This window comes from Ranitomeya imitator, chromosome 5 (assembly GCF_032444005.1).
Source record: "Ranitomeya imitator isolate aRanImi1 chromosome 5, aRanImi1.pri, whole genome shotgun sequence".
NCBI lineage: Eukaryota > Metazoa > Chordata > Amphibia > Anura > Dendrobatidae > Ranitomeya > Ranitomeya imitator.
The window spans coordinates 248,928,236-248,946,593 of NC_091286.1; the positions used below are offsets into that span (position 1 = coordinate 248,928,236).

At 40.8% G+C, this 18,358-nt stretch overlaps 1 protein-coding gene across 2 annotated transcripts in view; it reads right to left on the reverse strand.

Annotated features, from left to right (window-relative positions):
- Positions 1–18,358, reverse strand: part of LAMA2 (laminin subunit alpha 2) — a 1,496,617-nt gene that overhangs the window by 150,335 nt on the left and 1,327,924 nt on the right. For both annotated transcript variants that reach the window (XM_069726054.1, XM_069726053.1), the window contains exons 47-49: positions 15,492–15,651; positions 12,198–12,322; positions 3,523–3,685 (exon numbers count right to left, since the gene is read on the reverse strand). In XM_069726054.1, the coding sequence (XP_069582155.1) occupies positions 3,523–3,685; positions 12,198–12,322; positions 15,492–15,651 (448 nt within the window). The remainder of the gene's footprint in view (positions 1–3,522; positions 3,686–12,197; positions 12,323–15,491; positions 15,652–18,358) is intronic.

Sequence of the window (18,358 nt, forward strand, 5' to 3'; positions counted from 1 at the left end):
TGCTGCTGGAGGACTTGAATTCTAGTGCCACCTATTGGGTGATAGCAATCCAAATCTCTGAAGAGGCTATTAGTATGTTTAATTCCCCAGAGGAGCATTGCATTTCCTATAAATTTTCTTATGCTGGCTTTACACTCTCCACTTGAAGAGAAGTTCCCTCTCAGACCACCTGTCAGAGGCCTCTCACACAGCCAAATCAGACCTCCTACTTTTCACTGAGGGACAATCACAACAAAACACATGTCTGCAAATGGAACATATGTTTGAATTTTTATTCCAAATCATGTGGAAAGACTCATTAATGGGTCACTATTGACTTTTAGCATTGCTATCCCTAATAAGTTTCACTAGGGTTCAATTTTTATTCTTCTTTGAAAAGACTATTTGCATGTGTATAATTCCCAAAGGAACATTATATGGCATACAAATCTCCTTACACCAGCTTGGCATTCTCTACAAGGAGAGATGTTCTTCCTTATACTTCCTACAATAGACACATTAACAACCTGTTTTCATCTAGAGGACCTACAGAATTATGGAACTATTGAATCCATTTTCTAACAGAAACACTTGTCCATTCCATTAAACTTTAGCCTATGGCTGATCTTGTGCAACTGGAGTACTGGGACAGCCAAAGGGCTGGAAACAATGGCATTCCTTATGAGGAGGCCATCTTAAGTCCAGCATCTCAATTTCACTAGTATCAACATCTTTGGAAGGCTGATACCTGTAAAGGTAATAATGGAACAGGGAGCCATCAGCTCTCTATTCCACCATTGAGCCTGTGCATCTGAGAGTGCAGTAGATGTGATTACATCTTTGCAGAGCAAAGAATGGAGCAGCAGTGGAACGCGGTTAGGGGAGTAGTTTTATTTTGTCAAATTATAAGTATTTATGGGAAACTGCAGAAACATCACACTATGTGTTGAATTTTGGTGGGGACATCATATTGCATGTGTGGTGACCTCATACTATGAGAGATGATTTGTGGGGACATCATAATGCAGAGGGGGCTTTGTGAGATGACCAAATAATGTGTGAGGGATTTTTGGGGGGACATCATAATATGTGAGGGGATATCATAATTTGTCGGGCCATTAAGGTGACATCATACTGTGTTGGGAAATTATAATGTGTAAAGAGCTTAATGGTGACATAATATTGTGTGTGGGGCCTTGTGAGGACATCATACTTTTAACTGGATGGTGTGGGAGTATCATACTGTATCGGTAAACATCATACTGCTTGAGAGGCTGTATGAGGATGTCATACTCTGTGGGAGCTACAGTGGGGCAAAAAAGTATTTAGTCAGTCAGCAATAGTGCAAGTTCCACTACTTAAAAAGATGAGAGGCGTCTGTAATTTACATCATAGGTAGACCTCAACTATGGGAGACAAACTGAGAAAAAAAATCCAGAAAATCACATTGTCTGTTTTTTTTAACAATTTATTTGCATATTATGGTGGAAAATAAGTATTTGGTCAGAAACAAACAATCAAGATTTCTGGCTCTCACAGACCTGTAACTTCTTCTTTAAGAGTCTCCTCTTTCCTCCACTCATTACCTGTAGTAATGGCACCTGTTTAAACTTGTTATCAGTATAAAAAGACACCTGTGCACACCCTCAAACAGTCTGACTCCAAACTACACTATGGTGAAGACCAAAGAGCTGTCAAAGGACACCAGAAACAAAATTGAAGCCCTGCACCAGGCTGGGAAGACTGAATCTGCAATAGCCAACCAGCTTGGAGTGAAGAAATCAACAGTGGGAGCAATAATTAGAAAATGGAAGACATACAAGACCACTGATAATCTCCCTCGATCTGGGGCTCCACGCAAAATCCCACCCCGTGGGGTCAGAATGATCACAAGAACGGTGAGCAAAAATCCCAGAACCACGCGGGGGGACCTAGTGAATGAACTGCAGAGAGCTGGGACCAATGTAACAAGGCCTACCATAAGTAACACACTACGCCACCATGGACTCAGATCCTGCAGTGCCAGACGTGTCCCACTGCTTAAGCCAGTACATGTCCGGGCCCGTCTGAAGTTTGCTAGAGAGCATTTGGATGATCCAGAGGAGTTTTGGGAGAATATCCTATGGTCTGATGAAACCAAACTGGAACTGTTTGGTAGAAACACAACTTGTCGTGTTTGGAGGAAAAAGAATACTGAGTTGCATCCATCAAACACCATACCTACTGTAAAGCATGGTGGTGGAAACATCATGCTTTGGGGCTGTTTCTCTGCAAAGGGGCCAGGACGACTGATCCGGGTACATGAAAGAATGAATGGGACCATGTATCGTGAGATTTTGAGTGCAAACCTCCTTCCATCAGCAAGGGCATTGAAGATGAAACGTAGCTGGGTCTTTCAACATGACAATGATCCAAAGCACACCGCCAGGGCAACGAAGGAGTGGCTTCGTAAGAAGCATTTCAAGGTCCTGGAGTGGCCTAGCCAGTCTCCAGATCTCAACCCTATAGAAAACCTTTGGAGGGAGTTGAAAGTCCGTGTTGCCAAGCGAAAAGCCAAAAACATCACTGCTCTAGAGGAGATCTGCATGGAGGAATGGGCCAACATACCAACAACAGTGTGTGGCAACCTTGTGAAGACTTACAGAAAACGTTTGACCTCTGTCATTGCCAACAAAGGATATATTACAAAGTATTGAGATGAAATTTTGTTTCTGACCAAATACTTATTTTCCACCATAATATGCAAATAAAATGTTAAAAAAACAGACAATGTGATTTTCTGGATTTTTTTTTCTCAGTTTGTCTCCCATAGTTGAGGTCTACCTATGATGTAAATTACAGACGCCTCTCATCTTTTTAAGTGGTGGAACTTGCACTATTGCTGACTGACTAAATACTTTTTTGCCCCACTGTATGTGGGGACATCATACTGTGTGTGTGGATTTTAGGGGCATCATATTTCATTGGAAGCTGTTGATCCATGTGCAAGGGCTGAATAACAGGAGCAGTATGATTTATTGTTTTAATGAACTTTATAAAAGCAGTAAATTACCGTATATGATTTTGATTATCTGTTACAGGTAACAATATATGTTACAATAAGCCCAATTATAACATGTATTAGCAGTAGCAGCCAGACAACAGATTTACAGTAGTTCTTCTCAATATTAAGTTATACAAATGAATATAAAACAATAATAATAATGAGCAGGATTAAGTATGTCTTGTTCATTTGGACCCTACAAAACAGTAACAGTCTCTCATGGGGCACTTGGGAAAATTAATTGCAAACCCCTTATCTATAGCAATCCATCAAAAGCTGAAGAAACACTAAAAACATTAATTTTTAACTTGGTAAGTGACAATAGGAAAAAAAATGTTCCAAAAATGTACCTCTTTCAGTTTTTAAAAATGTATGAAAAATTAATGGCACACAAGTGAATATAGAAAACTGATATTTTGAATTTCTTTTATTCCAGTATAACTCCTATAAGACATATGGTATAAAATGCTACAATGTAATAGAACGTAAATATGTCTTACCAAGTCATTTGTTGCAAGGTACATTAGCAAAGCATTTGAGGAAAATGTTTTAAATTTGAACATTATTGTGGAGATGTTGGGGTTCCAACGAACAGGGCGGCTGACCAATGCATATCCATCGCCATCAAACTGGACTGTACCTTCACTATCAGCCATCTGTGGGCTATAAACAAAGAATGCCAATCGTAAAGAAGATCTAACATTTTCAAACTGTCAGTATCCACATTCATACCTGGGATTATGGGGCTATAAAATGGCATAGAACACAAGGGTGTCCCAGCTGAGTGTTATTGTGATATGAAAACATTTTTAACCATACCTAACAAATAATTATATTAGTTAAATAAAATCCAATTTAGGATAATCAATTTAATGATGACATGTAAAAGTAAGATACATTTGGACATGAAACTTTTGGACCATTCTATATTATTAGATGGTTTAATGAATAGTAAAAATGCTACTGTTTTCTTTCAGTATCAGTGCCGTATCTGTTCATATGCTGTATCTCATAGAAGTTAATAATTTAATAAGGATAATTTGCTATACCATTCACAACCTGTCGACAGGTAAGGTGCTGCTTTTGAAACATCAGCATATTTTTCTTATAATGGATGACCATTATAATGCCTCCTTTTTAATACATACAACAGGTATAGTAAATGGCACTCAAACATTGCACTGTGTTTACCCATGGGAGAAAATGTCCATGTAATACATCATAAAAATATGTATATGTATATAAATATATATATATACATACAGTACAGACCAAAAGTTTGGACACACCATCTCATTAAAAGATTTTTCTGTATTTTCATGACTATGAAAATTGTAAATTTACACTAAAGGCATCAAAACTGTGAATTAACACATGTGGAATTATATACTTAACAAAAAAGTGTGAGACAACTGAAATTATGTCTTATATTCTAGGTTCTTCAAAGTAGCCACCTTTTGCTTTGATGACTGCTTTGCACACTCTTGGCATTCTCTTAATGAGCTTCAAGAGGTAGTCACCAGAAATGGTTTTCCAACAATCTTGAAGGAGTTCCCAGAGATGCTTAGCACTTGTTGGCCCTTTTGCCTTCACTCTGCAGTCCAGCTCACCCCAAACCATCTCGATTGGGTTCAGGTCTGGTGACTGTGGAGGCCAGGTCATTTGGCATAGCATCCCATCACTCTCCTTCATGGTCAAATAGCCCTTACACAGCCTGGAGGTGTGTTTGGGATCATTGTCCTGTTGAAAAATGATTGTCCAACTAAACGCAAACTGGATGGAATAGAATGCCGCTGCAAGATGCTGTGGTAGCCATGCTGGTTCAGTATGCCTTCAATTTTGAATAAATCCCCAACAGTGTCACCAGCAAAGCACCCCCACACCATCACACCGCCTCCTCCATGCTTCACGGTGGGAACCAGGCACGTAGAGTCCATCCGCTCACCTTTTCTGCGTCACACAAAGACACGGTGGTTGGAACCAAAGATCACAAATTTGGACTCATCAGACCAAAGCACAGATTTCCACTGGTCTAATGTCCATTCCCTGTGTTCTTTAGCCCAAACATTTCTCTTCTGCTTGTTGCCTGTTCTTAGCAGTGGTTTCCTAGCAGCTATTTTACCATGAAGGCGTGCTGCACAAAGTCTCCTCTTAACAGTTGTTGTAGAGATGTGTCTACTGCTAGAACTCTGTGTGGCATTAACCTGGTCTCTAGTCTGAGCTACTGTTAACTTGCGATTTCTGAGGCTGGTGACTCGGATAACCTTATCCTCAGAAGCAGAGGTGACTCTTGGTCTTCCTTTCCTGGGGCGGTCCTCATGTGAGCCAGTTTCTTTGTAGCGCTTGATGGTTTTTGCAACTGCACTTGGGGACACTTTCAAAGTTTTTACAATTTTTCGGACTGACAGACTTTAATTTCTTAAAGTAATGATGGGCACTCGTTTTTCTTTTCTTAGCTGCTTTTTTCTTGCCATAATACAAATTCTAACAGTCTATTCAGTAGGACTATCAGCTGTGTATCCACCAGACTTCTGCTCAACACAACTGATGGTCCTAAACCCATTTATAAGGCAAGAAATCCCACTTATTAAACCTGACAGGGCACACCTGTGAAGTGAAAACCATTTCCAGTGACTATCTCTTAACGCTCATCAATAGAATGCCAAGAGTGTGCAAAGCAGTCATCAAAGCAAAAGGTGCCTACTTTGAAGAACCTAGAATATAAGACATATTTTCTGTTGTTTCACACTTTTTTGTTAAGTATATAATTCCACATGTGTTAATTCATAGTTATGATGCCTTCAGTATGAATTTGCAATTTTCATAGTCATGAAAATACAGAAAAATCTTTTAATGAGATGGTGTGTCCAAACTTTTGGTCTGTACTGTAAATATATATATAGCTCTGGTAAAAATTAAGAGACCACCACATCAGAACCCTGTCATGGGCAGCGCAATCTCTGGACCTGAACCCAATTGAAAACCTCTGGAATGTAATCAAGAGGATGCTGGATAGTCACAAGCCATCAAACAAAGAAGAACTGCTTACATTTTTGCACCAGGAGCAGTGTGAAAGACTGGTGGAAAGAATACCAAGACGCATTAAAGATGTAATTAAAAATCATGGTTATGCCACAAAATATTGATTTCTGAACTCTTCCTGATTTAACCCCTCTGTGACCTTAGACGTACTATCCCGTCGAGGTGCCCTGGGCTTATCTGACCCTGGACGGGATAGTACGTCATAGCCGATCGGCCGCGCTCACGGGGGGAGCGCGGCCGATCGCGGCCGGGTGTCAGCTGCTTATCGCAGCTGACATCCGGCACTATGTGCCAGGAGCGGTCACGAACCGCCCCCGGCACATTAACCCCTGGCACACCGCGATCAAAGATGATCGCGATGTGCCGGCGGTGCAGGGAAGCACCGCGCAGGGAGGGGGCTCCCTGCGGGCTTCCCTGAGCCCCCCGCAGCAATGCGATGTGATCGCGTTGCTGCGAGGGTCTCCTCACCTCCCTCCCTGCTCGAGCCCCGGATCCAAGATGGCCGCGGATCCGGGTCCTGCAGGGAGGGAGTTGGCTTCACAGAGCCTGCTCAGAGCAGGCACTGTGAAGCAGCCTGCACTCCTATCAGATCAGTGATCTGACAGAGTGCTATGCAAACTGTCAGATCACTGATTTGTGATGTCCCCCCCTGGGACAAAGTAAAAAAGTAAAAAAAAAATTTTCCAAATGTGTAAAAAAAATAAAAAAAAATATTCCAAAATAATGAAAAAAAAAAAAAAATATTATTCCCATAAGTACATTTCTTCATCTAAATAAAAAAAAAACCAATAAAAGTACACATATTTAGTATCGCCGCGTCCGTAACGACCCGACCTATAAAACTGTCCCACTAGTTAACCCCTTCAGTAAACACCGTAAGGAAAAAAAAAAAAAAACGAGGCAAAAAACAACGCTTTATTATCATACCGCCGAACAAAAAGTGGAATAACACGCGATCAAAAGGACAGATATAAATAACCATGGTACCGCTGAAAGCGTCATATTGTCCCGCAAAAAAAGAGCCGCCATACAGCATCATCAGCAAAAAAATAAAAAAGTTATAGTCCTGAGAATAAAGCGATGCAAAAATAATTATTTTTTCTGTAAAATAGTTTTTATCGTATAAAAGCACCAAACCATAAAAAAATGATATAAATGAGGTATCGCTGTAATCGTACTGACCCGAAGAATAAAACTGATTTATCAATTTTACCAAACGCGGAACGGTATAAACGCCTCCCCCAATAGAAATTCATGAATAGCTGGCTTTTGGTCATTCTTCCTCACAAAAATCGGAATAAAAAGCGATAAAAAATTGTCACGTGCCCAAAAATGTTTTCAATAAAAACGTCAACTTGTCCCGCAAAAAACAAGACCTCACATGACTCTGTGGACCAAAATATGGAAAAATTATAGCTCTCAAAATGTGGTATTGCAAAAAATATTTTTTGCAATAAAAAGGGTCTTTCAGTGTGTGACGGCTGCCAATCATAAAAATCCGCTAAAAAACTCGCTATAAAAGTAAATCAAACCCCCCTTCATCACCCCCTTAGTTAGGGAAAAATAAAAAAAAATGTATTTATTTCCATTTTCCCATTAGGGCTAGGGTTAGGGCTAGGGTTAGGGCTAGGGTTAGGGCTAGGGCTAGGGTTAGGGCTAGGGCTAGGGTTAGGGCTAGGGTTAGGGTTAGGGCTAGGGTTAGGGCTAGGGTTAGGGCTAGGGTTAGGGCTAGGGTTAGGGTTAGGGCTAGGGTTAGGGCTAGGGTTAGGGCTAGGGTTAGGGTTAGGGTTGGGGCTAAAGTTAGGGTTAGGGTTTAGATTACATTTACAGTTGGGAATAGGGTTGGGATTAGGGTTAGGGGTGTGTCAGGGTTAGAGGTGTGGTTAGGGTTACCGTTGGAATTAGGGTTAGGGGTGTGTTTAGATTAGGGTTTCAGTTATAATTGGGGGGTTTCCACTGTTTCGGCACATCAGGGGCTCTCCAAACACGACATGGCGTCCGATCTCAATTCCAGCCAATTCTGCGTTGAAAAAGTAAAACAGTGCTCCTTCCCTTCCGAGCTCTCCTGTGTGCCCAAACAGGGGTTTACCCCAACATATGGGGTATCAGCGTACTCAGGACAAATTGGACAACAACTTTTGTGGACCAATTTCTCCTGTTACCCTTGGGAAAATACAAAACTGGGGGCTAAAAAATAATTTTTGTGGGAAAACAAAAAGATTTTTTATTTTCACGGCTCTGCGTTATAAACTGTAGTGAAACACTTGGGGGTTCAAAGTTCTCACAACACATCTAGATAAGTTCATTGAGGGGTCTAGTTTCCAATATGGGGTCACTTGTGGGGGGTTTCTACTGTTTAGGTACATTAGGGGCTCTGCAAACGCAATGTGACGCCTGCAGACCAATCCATCTAAGTCTGCATTCCAAATGATGCTCCTTCCCTTCCGAGCCCTCCCATGCGCCCAAACGGTGGTTCCCCCCCACATATCGGGTATCAGCGTACTCAGGACAAATTGGACAACAACATTTAGGGTCCAATTTCTCCTGCTAACCTTGGAAAAATACAAAACTGGGGGCTGAAATATAATTTTTGTGGAAAAAAAAATATTTTTTATTTGCATGGCTCTGCATTATAAACTGTAGTGAAATACTTGGGGGTTCAAAGCTCTCACAACACATCAAGATGAGTTCCTTAGGGGGTCTACTTTCCAAAATGGTGTCACTTGTGGGGGGTTTCAATGTTTAGGCACATCAGTGGCTCTCCAAACGCAACATGGCGTCCCATCTCAATTCCTGTCAATTTTGCATTGAAAAGTCAAATAGCGCTCCTTCCCTTCCGAGCTCTCCCATGCGCCCAAACAGTGGTTTACTGCCACATATGGGGTATCAGCGTACTCAGGACAAATTGGACAACAACTTTTGAGGTCCAATTTCTTCTCTTACCCTTGGAAAAATAAAAAATTGGGGGCAAAAATATAATTTTTGTGAAAAAATATGATTTTTTATTTTTACGGTTCTGCATTATAAACTTCTGTGAAGCACTTGGTGGGTCAAAGTGCTCACCACACATCCAGATAAGTTCCTTAGGGGGTCTACTTTCCAAAATGGTGTCACTTGTGGGGGGTTTCAATGTTTAGGCACATCAGTGGCTCTCCAAACGCAACATGGCGTCCCATCTCAATTCCTGTCAATTTTGCATTGAAAAGTCAAATAGCGCTCCTTCCCTTCCGAGCTCTCCCATGCGCCCAAACAGTGGTTTACTGCCACATATGGGGTATCAGCGTACTCAGGACAAATTGGACAACAACTTTTTGGGTCCAATTTCTCCTGTTACCCTTGGTAAAATAAAACAAATTGGAGCTGAAGTAAATTTTTTGTGTAAAAAAGTTAAATGTTCATTTTTATTTAAACATTCCAAAAATTCCTATTAAACACCTGAAGGGTTAATAAACTTCTTGAATGTGGTTTTGAGCACCTTGAGGGGTGCAGTTTTTAGAATGGTGTCACACTTGGGCATTTTCTTTCATATAGACCCCTCAAAATGACTTCAAATGAGACGTGGTCCCTAAAAAAAAATGGTGTTGTAAAAATGAGAAATTGCTGGTCAACTTTTAACCCTTATAACTCCCTAACAAAAAAAAAAATTGGTTCCAATATTGTGCTGATGTAAAGTAGACATGTGGGAAATGTTACTTATTAAGTATTTTGTGTGACATATCTCTGTGATTTAATTGCATAAAAATTCAAAGTTTGAAAATTGCGAAATTTTCAAAATTTTCGCCAAATTTCCGTTTTTTTCACAAATAAACGCAGGTACTATCAAAGAAATTTTACCACTATCATGAAGTACAATAAGTCACGAGAAAACAATGTCAGAATCACCAGGATCCGTTGAAGCGTTTCGGAGTTATAACCTCATAAAGGGACAGTGGTCAGAATTGCAAAAATTGGCCTGGTCATTAACGTGCAAACCACCCTTGGGGGTAAAGGGGTTAAAACATTAGTATTGTTCTTTCTAAATGATTATGAACTTGTTTTCGGGCATTATTTGAGGTCTGAAAGCACTGGGATTTTTTTTAAATTTTGACCATCTTTCTTTGTCAGAAAAAAAATACAAAATTTATTGCTCTGAAATTTGGAGACATGTTGTCAGAAGTTTATATAAAAAAAGAACAATTTACATTCTACTCAAAAATATACCTACGAAGAGAAAAATCAGACAATCTGAGCATTTTGCAGTGGTCTCTTAATTTTTGCCAGAGCTGTATATATATATATATATATATATATATATATATATATACAGTGGGGCAAAAAAGTATTTAGTCAGTCAGCAATAGTGCAAGTTCCACCACTTAAAAAGATGAGAGGCGTCTGTAATTTACATCATAGGTAGACCTCAACTATGGGAGACAAACTGAGAAAAAAAAATCCAGAAAATCACATTGTCTGTTTTTTTAACATTTTATTTGCATATTATGGTGGAAAATAAGTATTTGGTCAGAAACAAAATTTCATCTCAATACTTTGTAACATATCCTTTGTTGGCAATGACAGAGGTCAAACGTTTTCTGTAAGTCTTCACAAGGTTGCCACACACTGTTGTTGGTATGTTGGCCCATTCCTCCATGTAGATCTCCTCTAGAGCAGTGATGTTTTTGGCTTTTCGCTTGGCAACACGGACTTTCAACTCCCTCCAAAGGTTTTCTATAGGGTTGAGATCTGGAGACTGGCCAGGCCACTCCAGGACCTTGAAATGCTTCTTACGAAGCCACTCCTTCATTGCCCTGGCGGTGTGCTTTGGATCATTGTCATGTTGAAAGACCCAGCCACGTTTCATCTTCAATGCCCTTGCTGATGGAAGGAGGTTTGCACTCAAAATCTCACGATACATGGCCCCATTCATTCTTTCATGTACCCGGATCAGTCGTCCTGGCCCCTTTGCAGAGAAACAGCCCCAAAGCATGATGTTTCCACCACCATGCTTTACAGTAGGTATGGTGTTTGATGGATGCAACTCAGTATTCTTTTTCCTCCAAACACGACAAGTTGTGTTTCTACCAAACAGTTCCAGTTTGGTTTCATCAGACCATAGGACATTCTCCCAAAACTCCTCTGGATCCTACAAATGCTCTCTAGCAAACTTTAGACGGGCCCGGACATGTACTGGCTTAAGCAGTGGGACACGTCTGGCACTGCAGGATCTGAGTCCATGGTGGCGTAGTGTGTTACTTATGGTAGGCCTTGTTACATTGGTCCCAGCTCTCTGCAGTTCATTCACTAGGTCCCCCCGCGTGGTTCTGGGATTTTTGCTCACCGTTCTTGTGATCATTTTGACCCCACGGGGTGGGATTTTGCGTGGAGCCCCAGATCAAGGGAGATTATCAGTGGTCTTGTATGTCTTCCATTTTCTAATTATTGCTCCCACTGTTGATTTCTTCACTCCAAGCTGGTTGGCTATTGCAGATTCAGTCTTCCCAGCCTGGTGCAGGGCTACAATTTTGTTTCTGGTGTCCTTTGACAGCTCTTTGGTCTTCACCATAGTGTAGTTTGGAGTCAGACTGTTTGAGGGTGTGCACAGGTGTCTTTTTATACTGATAACAAGTTTAAACAGGTGCCATTACTACAGGTAATGAGTGGAGGAAAGAGGAGACTCTTAAAGAAGAAGTTACAGGTCTGTGAGAGCCAGAAATCTTGATTGTTTGTTTCTGACCAAATACTTATTTTCCACCATAATATGCAAAAAAAATGATAAAAAAACAGACAATGTGATTTTCTGGATTTTTTTTTCTCAGTTTGTCTCCCATAGTTGAGGTCTACCTATGATGTAAATTACAGACGCCTCTCATCTTTTTAAGTGGTGGAACTTGCACTATTGCTGACTGACTAAATACTTTTTTGCCCCACTGTATATATATATATATATATATATACATATATATATATATATATATATATCACAAATATTTGTTATACAATCTGTGCCTTAGGTGTTTGGCAGTAAGAATGCTATCGTTCAGATAGGATACAATTTTTTTTCTTTTCCGTTACTGCAATATACACAGCAATCAGACTCACTTTCTCCATTATAACCAAGACTGTGAAGACAACAACATACTTGAACATAAATTACCTGACACTGCATCCTTTACAGTCACCTTCTTTTTCTCTGTAATTCCACAGTCCAATTGGTTTGCCATCGAAAAACGTTTCTCCCATGCATCCAGTAAAGGTTATTGTTTTAACAGCATCAGGCTTCTGTCAATAACAATTATAAAATATGAAATTACGTTATGTTTAATGATAGTTTACAAAGATTAGAATACAAATATCTGCTTATGAAGGGTGTCAAAGCAATAGCAAATTTTTAAATGCCTTTTTTTACATCCAGGCAATTGCCAGATACACTTTAGCTCAAAATATGTTCAAAAGCAGGTTCACCCAACAAATCACCATAAAAAACAACAGCACAGCCTTTGGGAATCTTCTTGGCTTACCTAATTAATGATTAGAGCAAGAAAGAACAATAATACTAAACTGTCAAGCACATAAGTGAAAAACACAGCATCTGCTGTAAACCTACTGTAGAACCACACCTTTATTGAGGGTGTCTTGATAATTGACAATAAGTTCCATCTGTTGTCTATTCCATTTGCACAACAGCATGTGAAATTGATTGTCAATCAGTGATGCTTCCTAAGTGGACAGTTTGATTTCACAGAAGTTTGATTTACTTGGAGTTATATTCTGTTGTTTAAGTGTTCCCTTTATTTCTTTGAGCAGTGTATTAAGTCAGCCGCATGACCAACACCAAGATTTGCACTCATCTCCTGTTAAGGACTGGCGGAACGCACCAAGTATAAGATGATATGAAACTAGGTGCGTTCGCAGTCCGAGATCCACCGTGCAGGTAAAAACCCTGCTGCTAGTAAAGACAGACTATATGGCAGTACTATAAGAATACACACATGGGTCAACTTCACCCTGTGTGAAGGAAGCGACCCTGTTGCGTCACAGGACCGCGGTACCGCACATAGAGCGCAAGCAAGAAGTCTCTAATCTCAAACCCGAGACTGAGGATTTGAGTTCAGAAGACCTCATGCGCTCGACACCGCAACTGGGGTGTCAGAGAAAGATAAATAATAATATATAAAGGCACAAGAGTGCGTGCGGTGCCGCACTGACGGACGCCACTAACCACCCAGGCTTGGGTCAGGTAAGCGCAGGGCGCCGTACAGGCGGTCACAGCAACTAGACGCTGTTATGTGTGTTTCGTGCTGATGGCTAGTCGGGCGCTAGATAGCTACCATCATCCGCAAACAGTCAACAACACTAGGGAGGGATATTTAGGAGCTTTCATCCTTCGACATACATCCATCTACACACACACATAATATCAAAGACAATACTAGCGCATGGCCGTGCGGTCATGCGCAGCTTATATAGTTGCAGCACAGGAAGCTGTTACCGAAGTTTTGCCCTTTCAGGACCTTCCTGGAGGACCAATGGGATGTGCTGCAATACCTGAGCATGTGACCCTCGATCTCCAACGGGAGATCCTGCCCTGGGCATGCTCAGACAGAGAAAAGCAGGACTTAGATCCAGAAACGCCCACTCGCCGCTGCCCAGCACTGGCTTCAATGGCAGAAGCAGGAAATGCAGCAGTAACTCTTTGCACAGAGTCAGACTGAGCGAGACGCTGGGATCGACGTCACTGCTGAGCAGACTCCACTGTGGCTGCAGAAGAATGGGAGACCGCAGCGGAGACGGATCGAGATTCCCCCTGTGCAGAGGCAGGAACTCGACCCCTAACATCTCCTCATAGAAATCCCACATGTTGGTTAGATATGACTTGTTTTTCCTGAATCCATGCTGGTTGTCAATTATTATATAGTTCAGTGCTCTGGAATATATTTGATAAGGTCATGTCTAATAATTAGTGTTGAGCGATACCGTCCGATACTTGAAAGTATCGGTATCGGATAGTATCGGCCGATACCCGAAAAGTATCGGATATCGCCGATACCGATATCCGATACCAATACAAGTCAATTGGACACCAAGTATCGGAAGGTATCCTGATGGTTCCCAGGGTCTGAAGGAGAGGAAACTCTCCTTCAGGCCCTGGGATCCATATTAATGTGTAAAATAAAGAATTAAAATCAAAAATATTGATATATTCACCTCTCCGGCGGCCCCTGGACATCACCGCGGGTAACCGGCAGGCTTCTTTGTTTAAAATGAGCGCATTTAGGACCTGAGAATGACGTCTCGGCTTCTGATTGGTCGCGTGCCGCTCATGTGACCGCCACGCGACCAATCAGAAGCCGCGACGTCATTCGCAGGTCCTAAATTCCTAGAATGAGGAGTTTAGTGCCTGAGAATGACGTCGCGGCTTGTGATTGGTCGCGTGGCGGTCACATGAGCGGCACGCGACCAATCAGAAGCCGTGACGTCATTCTCAGGTCCTAAATGCGCTCATTTTAAACAAAGAAGCCTGTGATGTCCAGGGGCCGCCGGAGAGGTGAATATATCAATATTTTTTATTTTAATTCTTTATTTTACACATCACTATGGATCCGATACCGATTCCCGATACCACAAAAGTATCGGAACTCGGTATCGGAATTCCGATACCGCAAGTATCGGCCGATACCCGATATTTGCGGTATCGGAATGCTCAACACTACTAATAATGCATTAAATAAAAATTGCAGACTACTGAGAGGATGTTTGCCACATCAATGTAATATATTTTTAAAAGAGCAGAAATTAATCTAGACCACAAAGGAACATTGGACCTTATGGTGGTGTTCCTTGTAAAGATCAAAATAAATTTGCCCACAAGTGGTTTTAGCATCCTTTGAAGTGTTAGTATAACGTGAAACGACCGTCATCCAAAGGGCTACCCACATCCCACTGCAACCAATTTTTAACTTGCTGAAAATAAAGGTTCTATTTTAGAGAATGGTGAGTACCTTTTTTTTGTTCTTTTAGTTGAAGACCATGATATTTGCTTTTTTTTTAGTTGAGCACATAATCTTATCAGTCATATGGTGCATCCTAGTTACCGGAGAACAAGGTTTTTTTTTATGGTGCTGAATCAGTCTTGTGTTACGTGCCACATCAATGAAATATACTTTAAAATAACAGAAATTAATCTATACCACAAAGGAGCAAAGGACCTTGTTTTGGCATACATTGTAAAGATCATAATAAGTCTTTTCTCCCATTTTGCCCACAAGGGTCTAGAGCTTTTTCCTATATACACTTTTCATAACCCTTGAAATTAGTTAAGGGATTATATACATTTTTACACCTGCTTAGCCTGTCACTATGTACAATGTCCTTGATTTATACAACTATCTAGCACTACATAGTTTACCGTTAAGTTCTACATGTATTTAATGCACAATATCCAACTAACCTTTACATGTCCAGTCAAGCCTCCGACAAACAATAGTTCATGAGAGTCAACATCCAATATAGTATAACCAGGTTGTGAAGTAGAGCTGTATATACTGGGCATAATACTGGCTTTTGGACCATCTAGTGCTTGCACTGAAATTGTCCCATTGATTCCTGACCTGCAAAAAATGGAAAAAAATGCACATATTGAAAAAGCCTTTTTATTACATCATGACCCAGTCAATGATAAGTGAAATATGATTTATTTGCTCAGTATTTTTAAATTGTTTTTAGCGATTATAAGTATAACACCATGGCTTAGGATTCATTTATATAGGCCAACAATTGTTTACGGTCTAAACAGGCCATGACCACCCAACAATTAATGCTCATTCTGTGCACATAGAACTCAGGATGGCTTGACTAAACAGGTTATTAAATGGCCTTTAACAATTCTGTGTAGTCAATTGGTGAACATTTATTGCCAGTGCTTGGCCTATCTAAATGCAGCCTAACTCAGTTTTTATATTCATTTTAATAATTGTCAACACTGTGTAATGCACAAACATGCAATCAAGATAATGCCTGGATGCTTCTGTAGTTTTAGTGCAGATTATCAGAACATATACATATTTACACTTTGGTACATACAGTAAATCTATACAGTCACTTTAGCAGGAGCAATATAGGTCCTTCAGAAGACATGTATATTACTTCCCAATATTTATATTATCCATAAATTGTGTAATTTTGCTCTCTGGTATTTATGGCATGTAGAAATGATCAAAAAAGCAATATAAACCTTTGTAGCTAATGCGGTATTATGTCAATGTACAACAAGCATGATAAGACACCATTAAATAGATGTCACAGACAAAAACTACATTTTTGGTTTGAATGATGAGCAAATGCATAAGAAATAGACCTATTACACATCTTAGTACAAAGCTTAGCTTTCTCTAAATTCATCCTAATGGCAAATCTTGATTTGTATGTGAGCTTTATTGCAGTGATAATCAATTTTCATCCATGACTATAACTCCAATGAAATATAAAGAGAAGAGAAATATTCACAGTACAGATATTTCCAGACTGCACATAATATTTACCAGAGTTGAATGTAAATTTAAAGGAATAACAGAAGCATAGCAACTCTAAAACTAACATCTGCAGGTTCAAGACAAATGGTCATCATATACTACAATAAAGAGGAAAAATTAGATTCCCAGTTGAAAATATTTTTTGAAGACGTTTGTGACATAACAAAGACTAAAAATACTTTGGCTAGGAATGTGCAAATTTATTCAAATGGAATTAAATTCTACTCAGATTAAAAAAAAATCTGTATTCTGGAGAATATAGATTTGCTTTGCTATCAGCTCCATGCAAATTGTGGAACAGTAGAGTGCCAGAAAAACATTAAACAACAAAAATTATATATACCTCACTGATCACCTTTCTGCCCACCACTGCTGCTCCCTGCCCGCTGTCTGGTACTAGCCCGCTGTTTGGTCCTCTGCACCTCCATCATGTTTCATCTCCCAGTCCGGTGTACAGTACAGGTTGGGGATTCTGGCCGCAAGCAGGCCCTGGAGTTTACTGCACATGCTCTGTGGCCTACTCACAGCTGAAAAGCCCAACCAAGAGTGAACATTTGGCTAGAAATGCAGTGCAAAAGGAGCCATGGATGATCAAAAAATGGGCAGGGAGAAGCCAGAGAGGTGAGTACAAGTACTGTTTTATATTTTACATATGTTTATAATGCTATAGGGTCTGCAGAGAGACCCTAGAGCGGGGGTGTCAAACTGCATTCCTCGAGGGCTGCAAACAGGTCATGTTTTCAGGATTTCCTTGCATTGCACAGGTGATAATTTAATCAACTGCAGAGAATGATTCCAGCACCTTGTGCAATGCTAAGGAAATCTTGAAAACACGCATGGTCTGAGGCCCTCGAGGAATGCAGTTTGACACCCCTGCCCTAGAGTATAATAAGGAACATTACATTTGGAGAAAATAACTTATCTGTAAATTGAATTTCTTGGGAAAATCCACTCCAACAAACAAATTCGAATTTTACCTGATCTGCTCATCTCTAACTTTAACTGTCCAAAGCTACTTTTTTCACAAACCAATTGTTAAGGACTGGCGGAACGCACCAAGTACAAGATGAAATGGAACTAGGTGCGTTCGCAGTCCGAGGTCCACCGTGCAGGTAAAAACCCTGCTGCTAGTAAGACGGACTATATGGCGGTACTAAAGCATACACGCACGAGTTAACTTCACCCTGCGTGAAGGAAGCAATCCTGTTGCGTCACAGGACCGCGGTACCGCACATAGAGCGCGAGCAAGAAGTCAGCGAACTCAACCCCAACTAGGATTGAAGTCCGATTAGACACTTGCTGGCACAACACCGCAACTGGGTGTGTAAGGAAACTAAATAATAATATAAAGGCACAAGAGTGCGTGCGGTGCCGCACTGACGGACGCCACTAACCACCCAGGCTTGGGTCAGGAAAGCGCAGAGCAAGCGCACGGCGCCGTACAGGCGGACACAGCAATTGGTAGCTGTAATGTGTGTTACGTGCTGTTGGATAAGTCGGGCACTAGATAGCAAACATACACCTTCCGCGAACAATCATTCAATAGGGAGGGTTATTTAAAGAGCGACTTTCACTCACAACACACACACATATTTACAAGACAATACTAGCGCATGGCCGTGCGGTCATGCGCAGTTTATATAGCTGCAGCACAGGAAACAGCTACAGAAGTTTTGCCCTTTCAGGACCTGCCAAAAGGACCAATGGGATGTGCTGCAATACCTGAGCATGTGACCCTCGATCTCCAACGGGAGATCCTGCCCTGGGCATGCTCAGACAGAGAAAA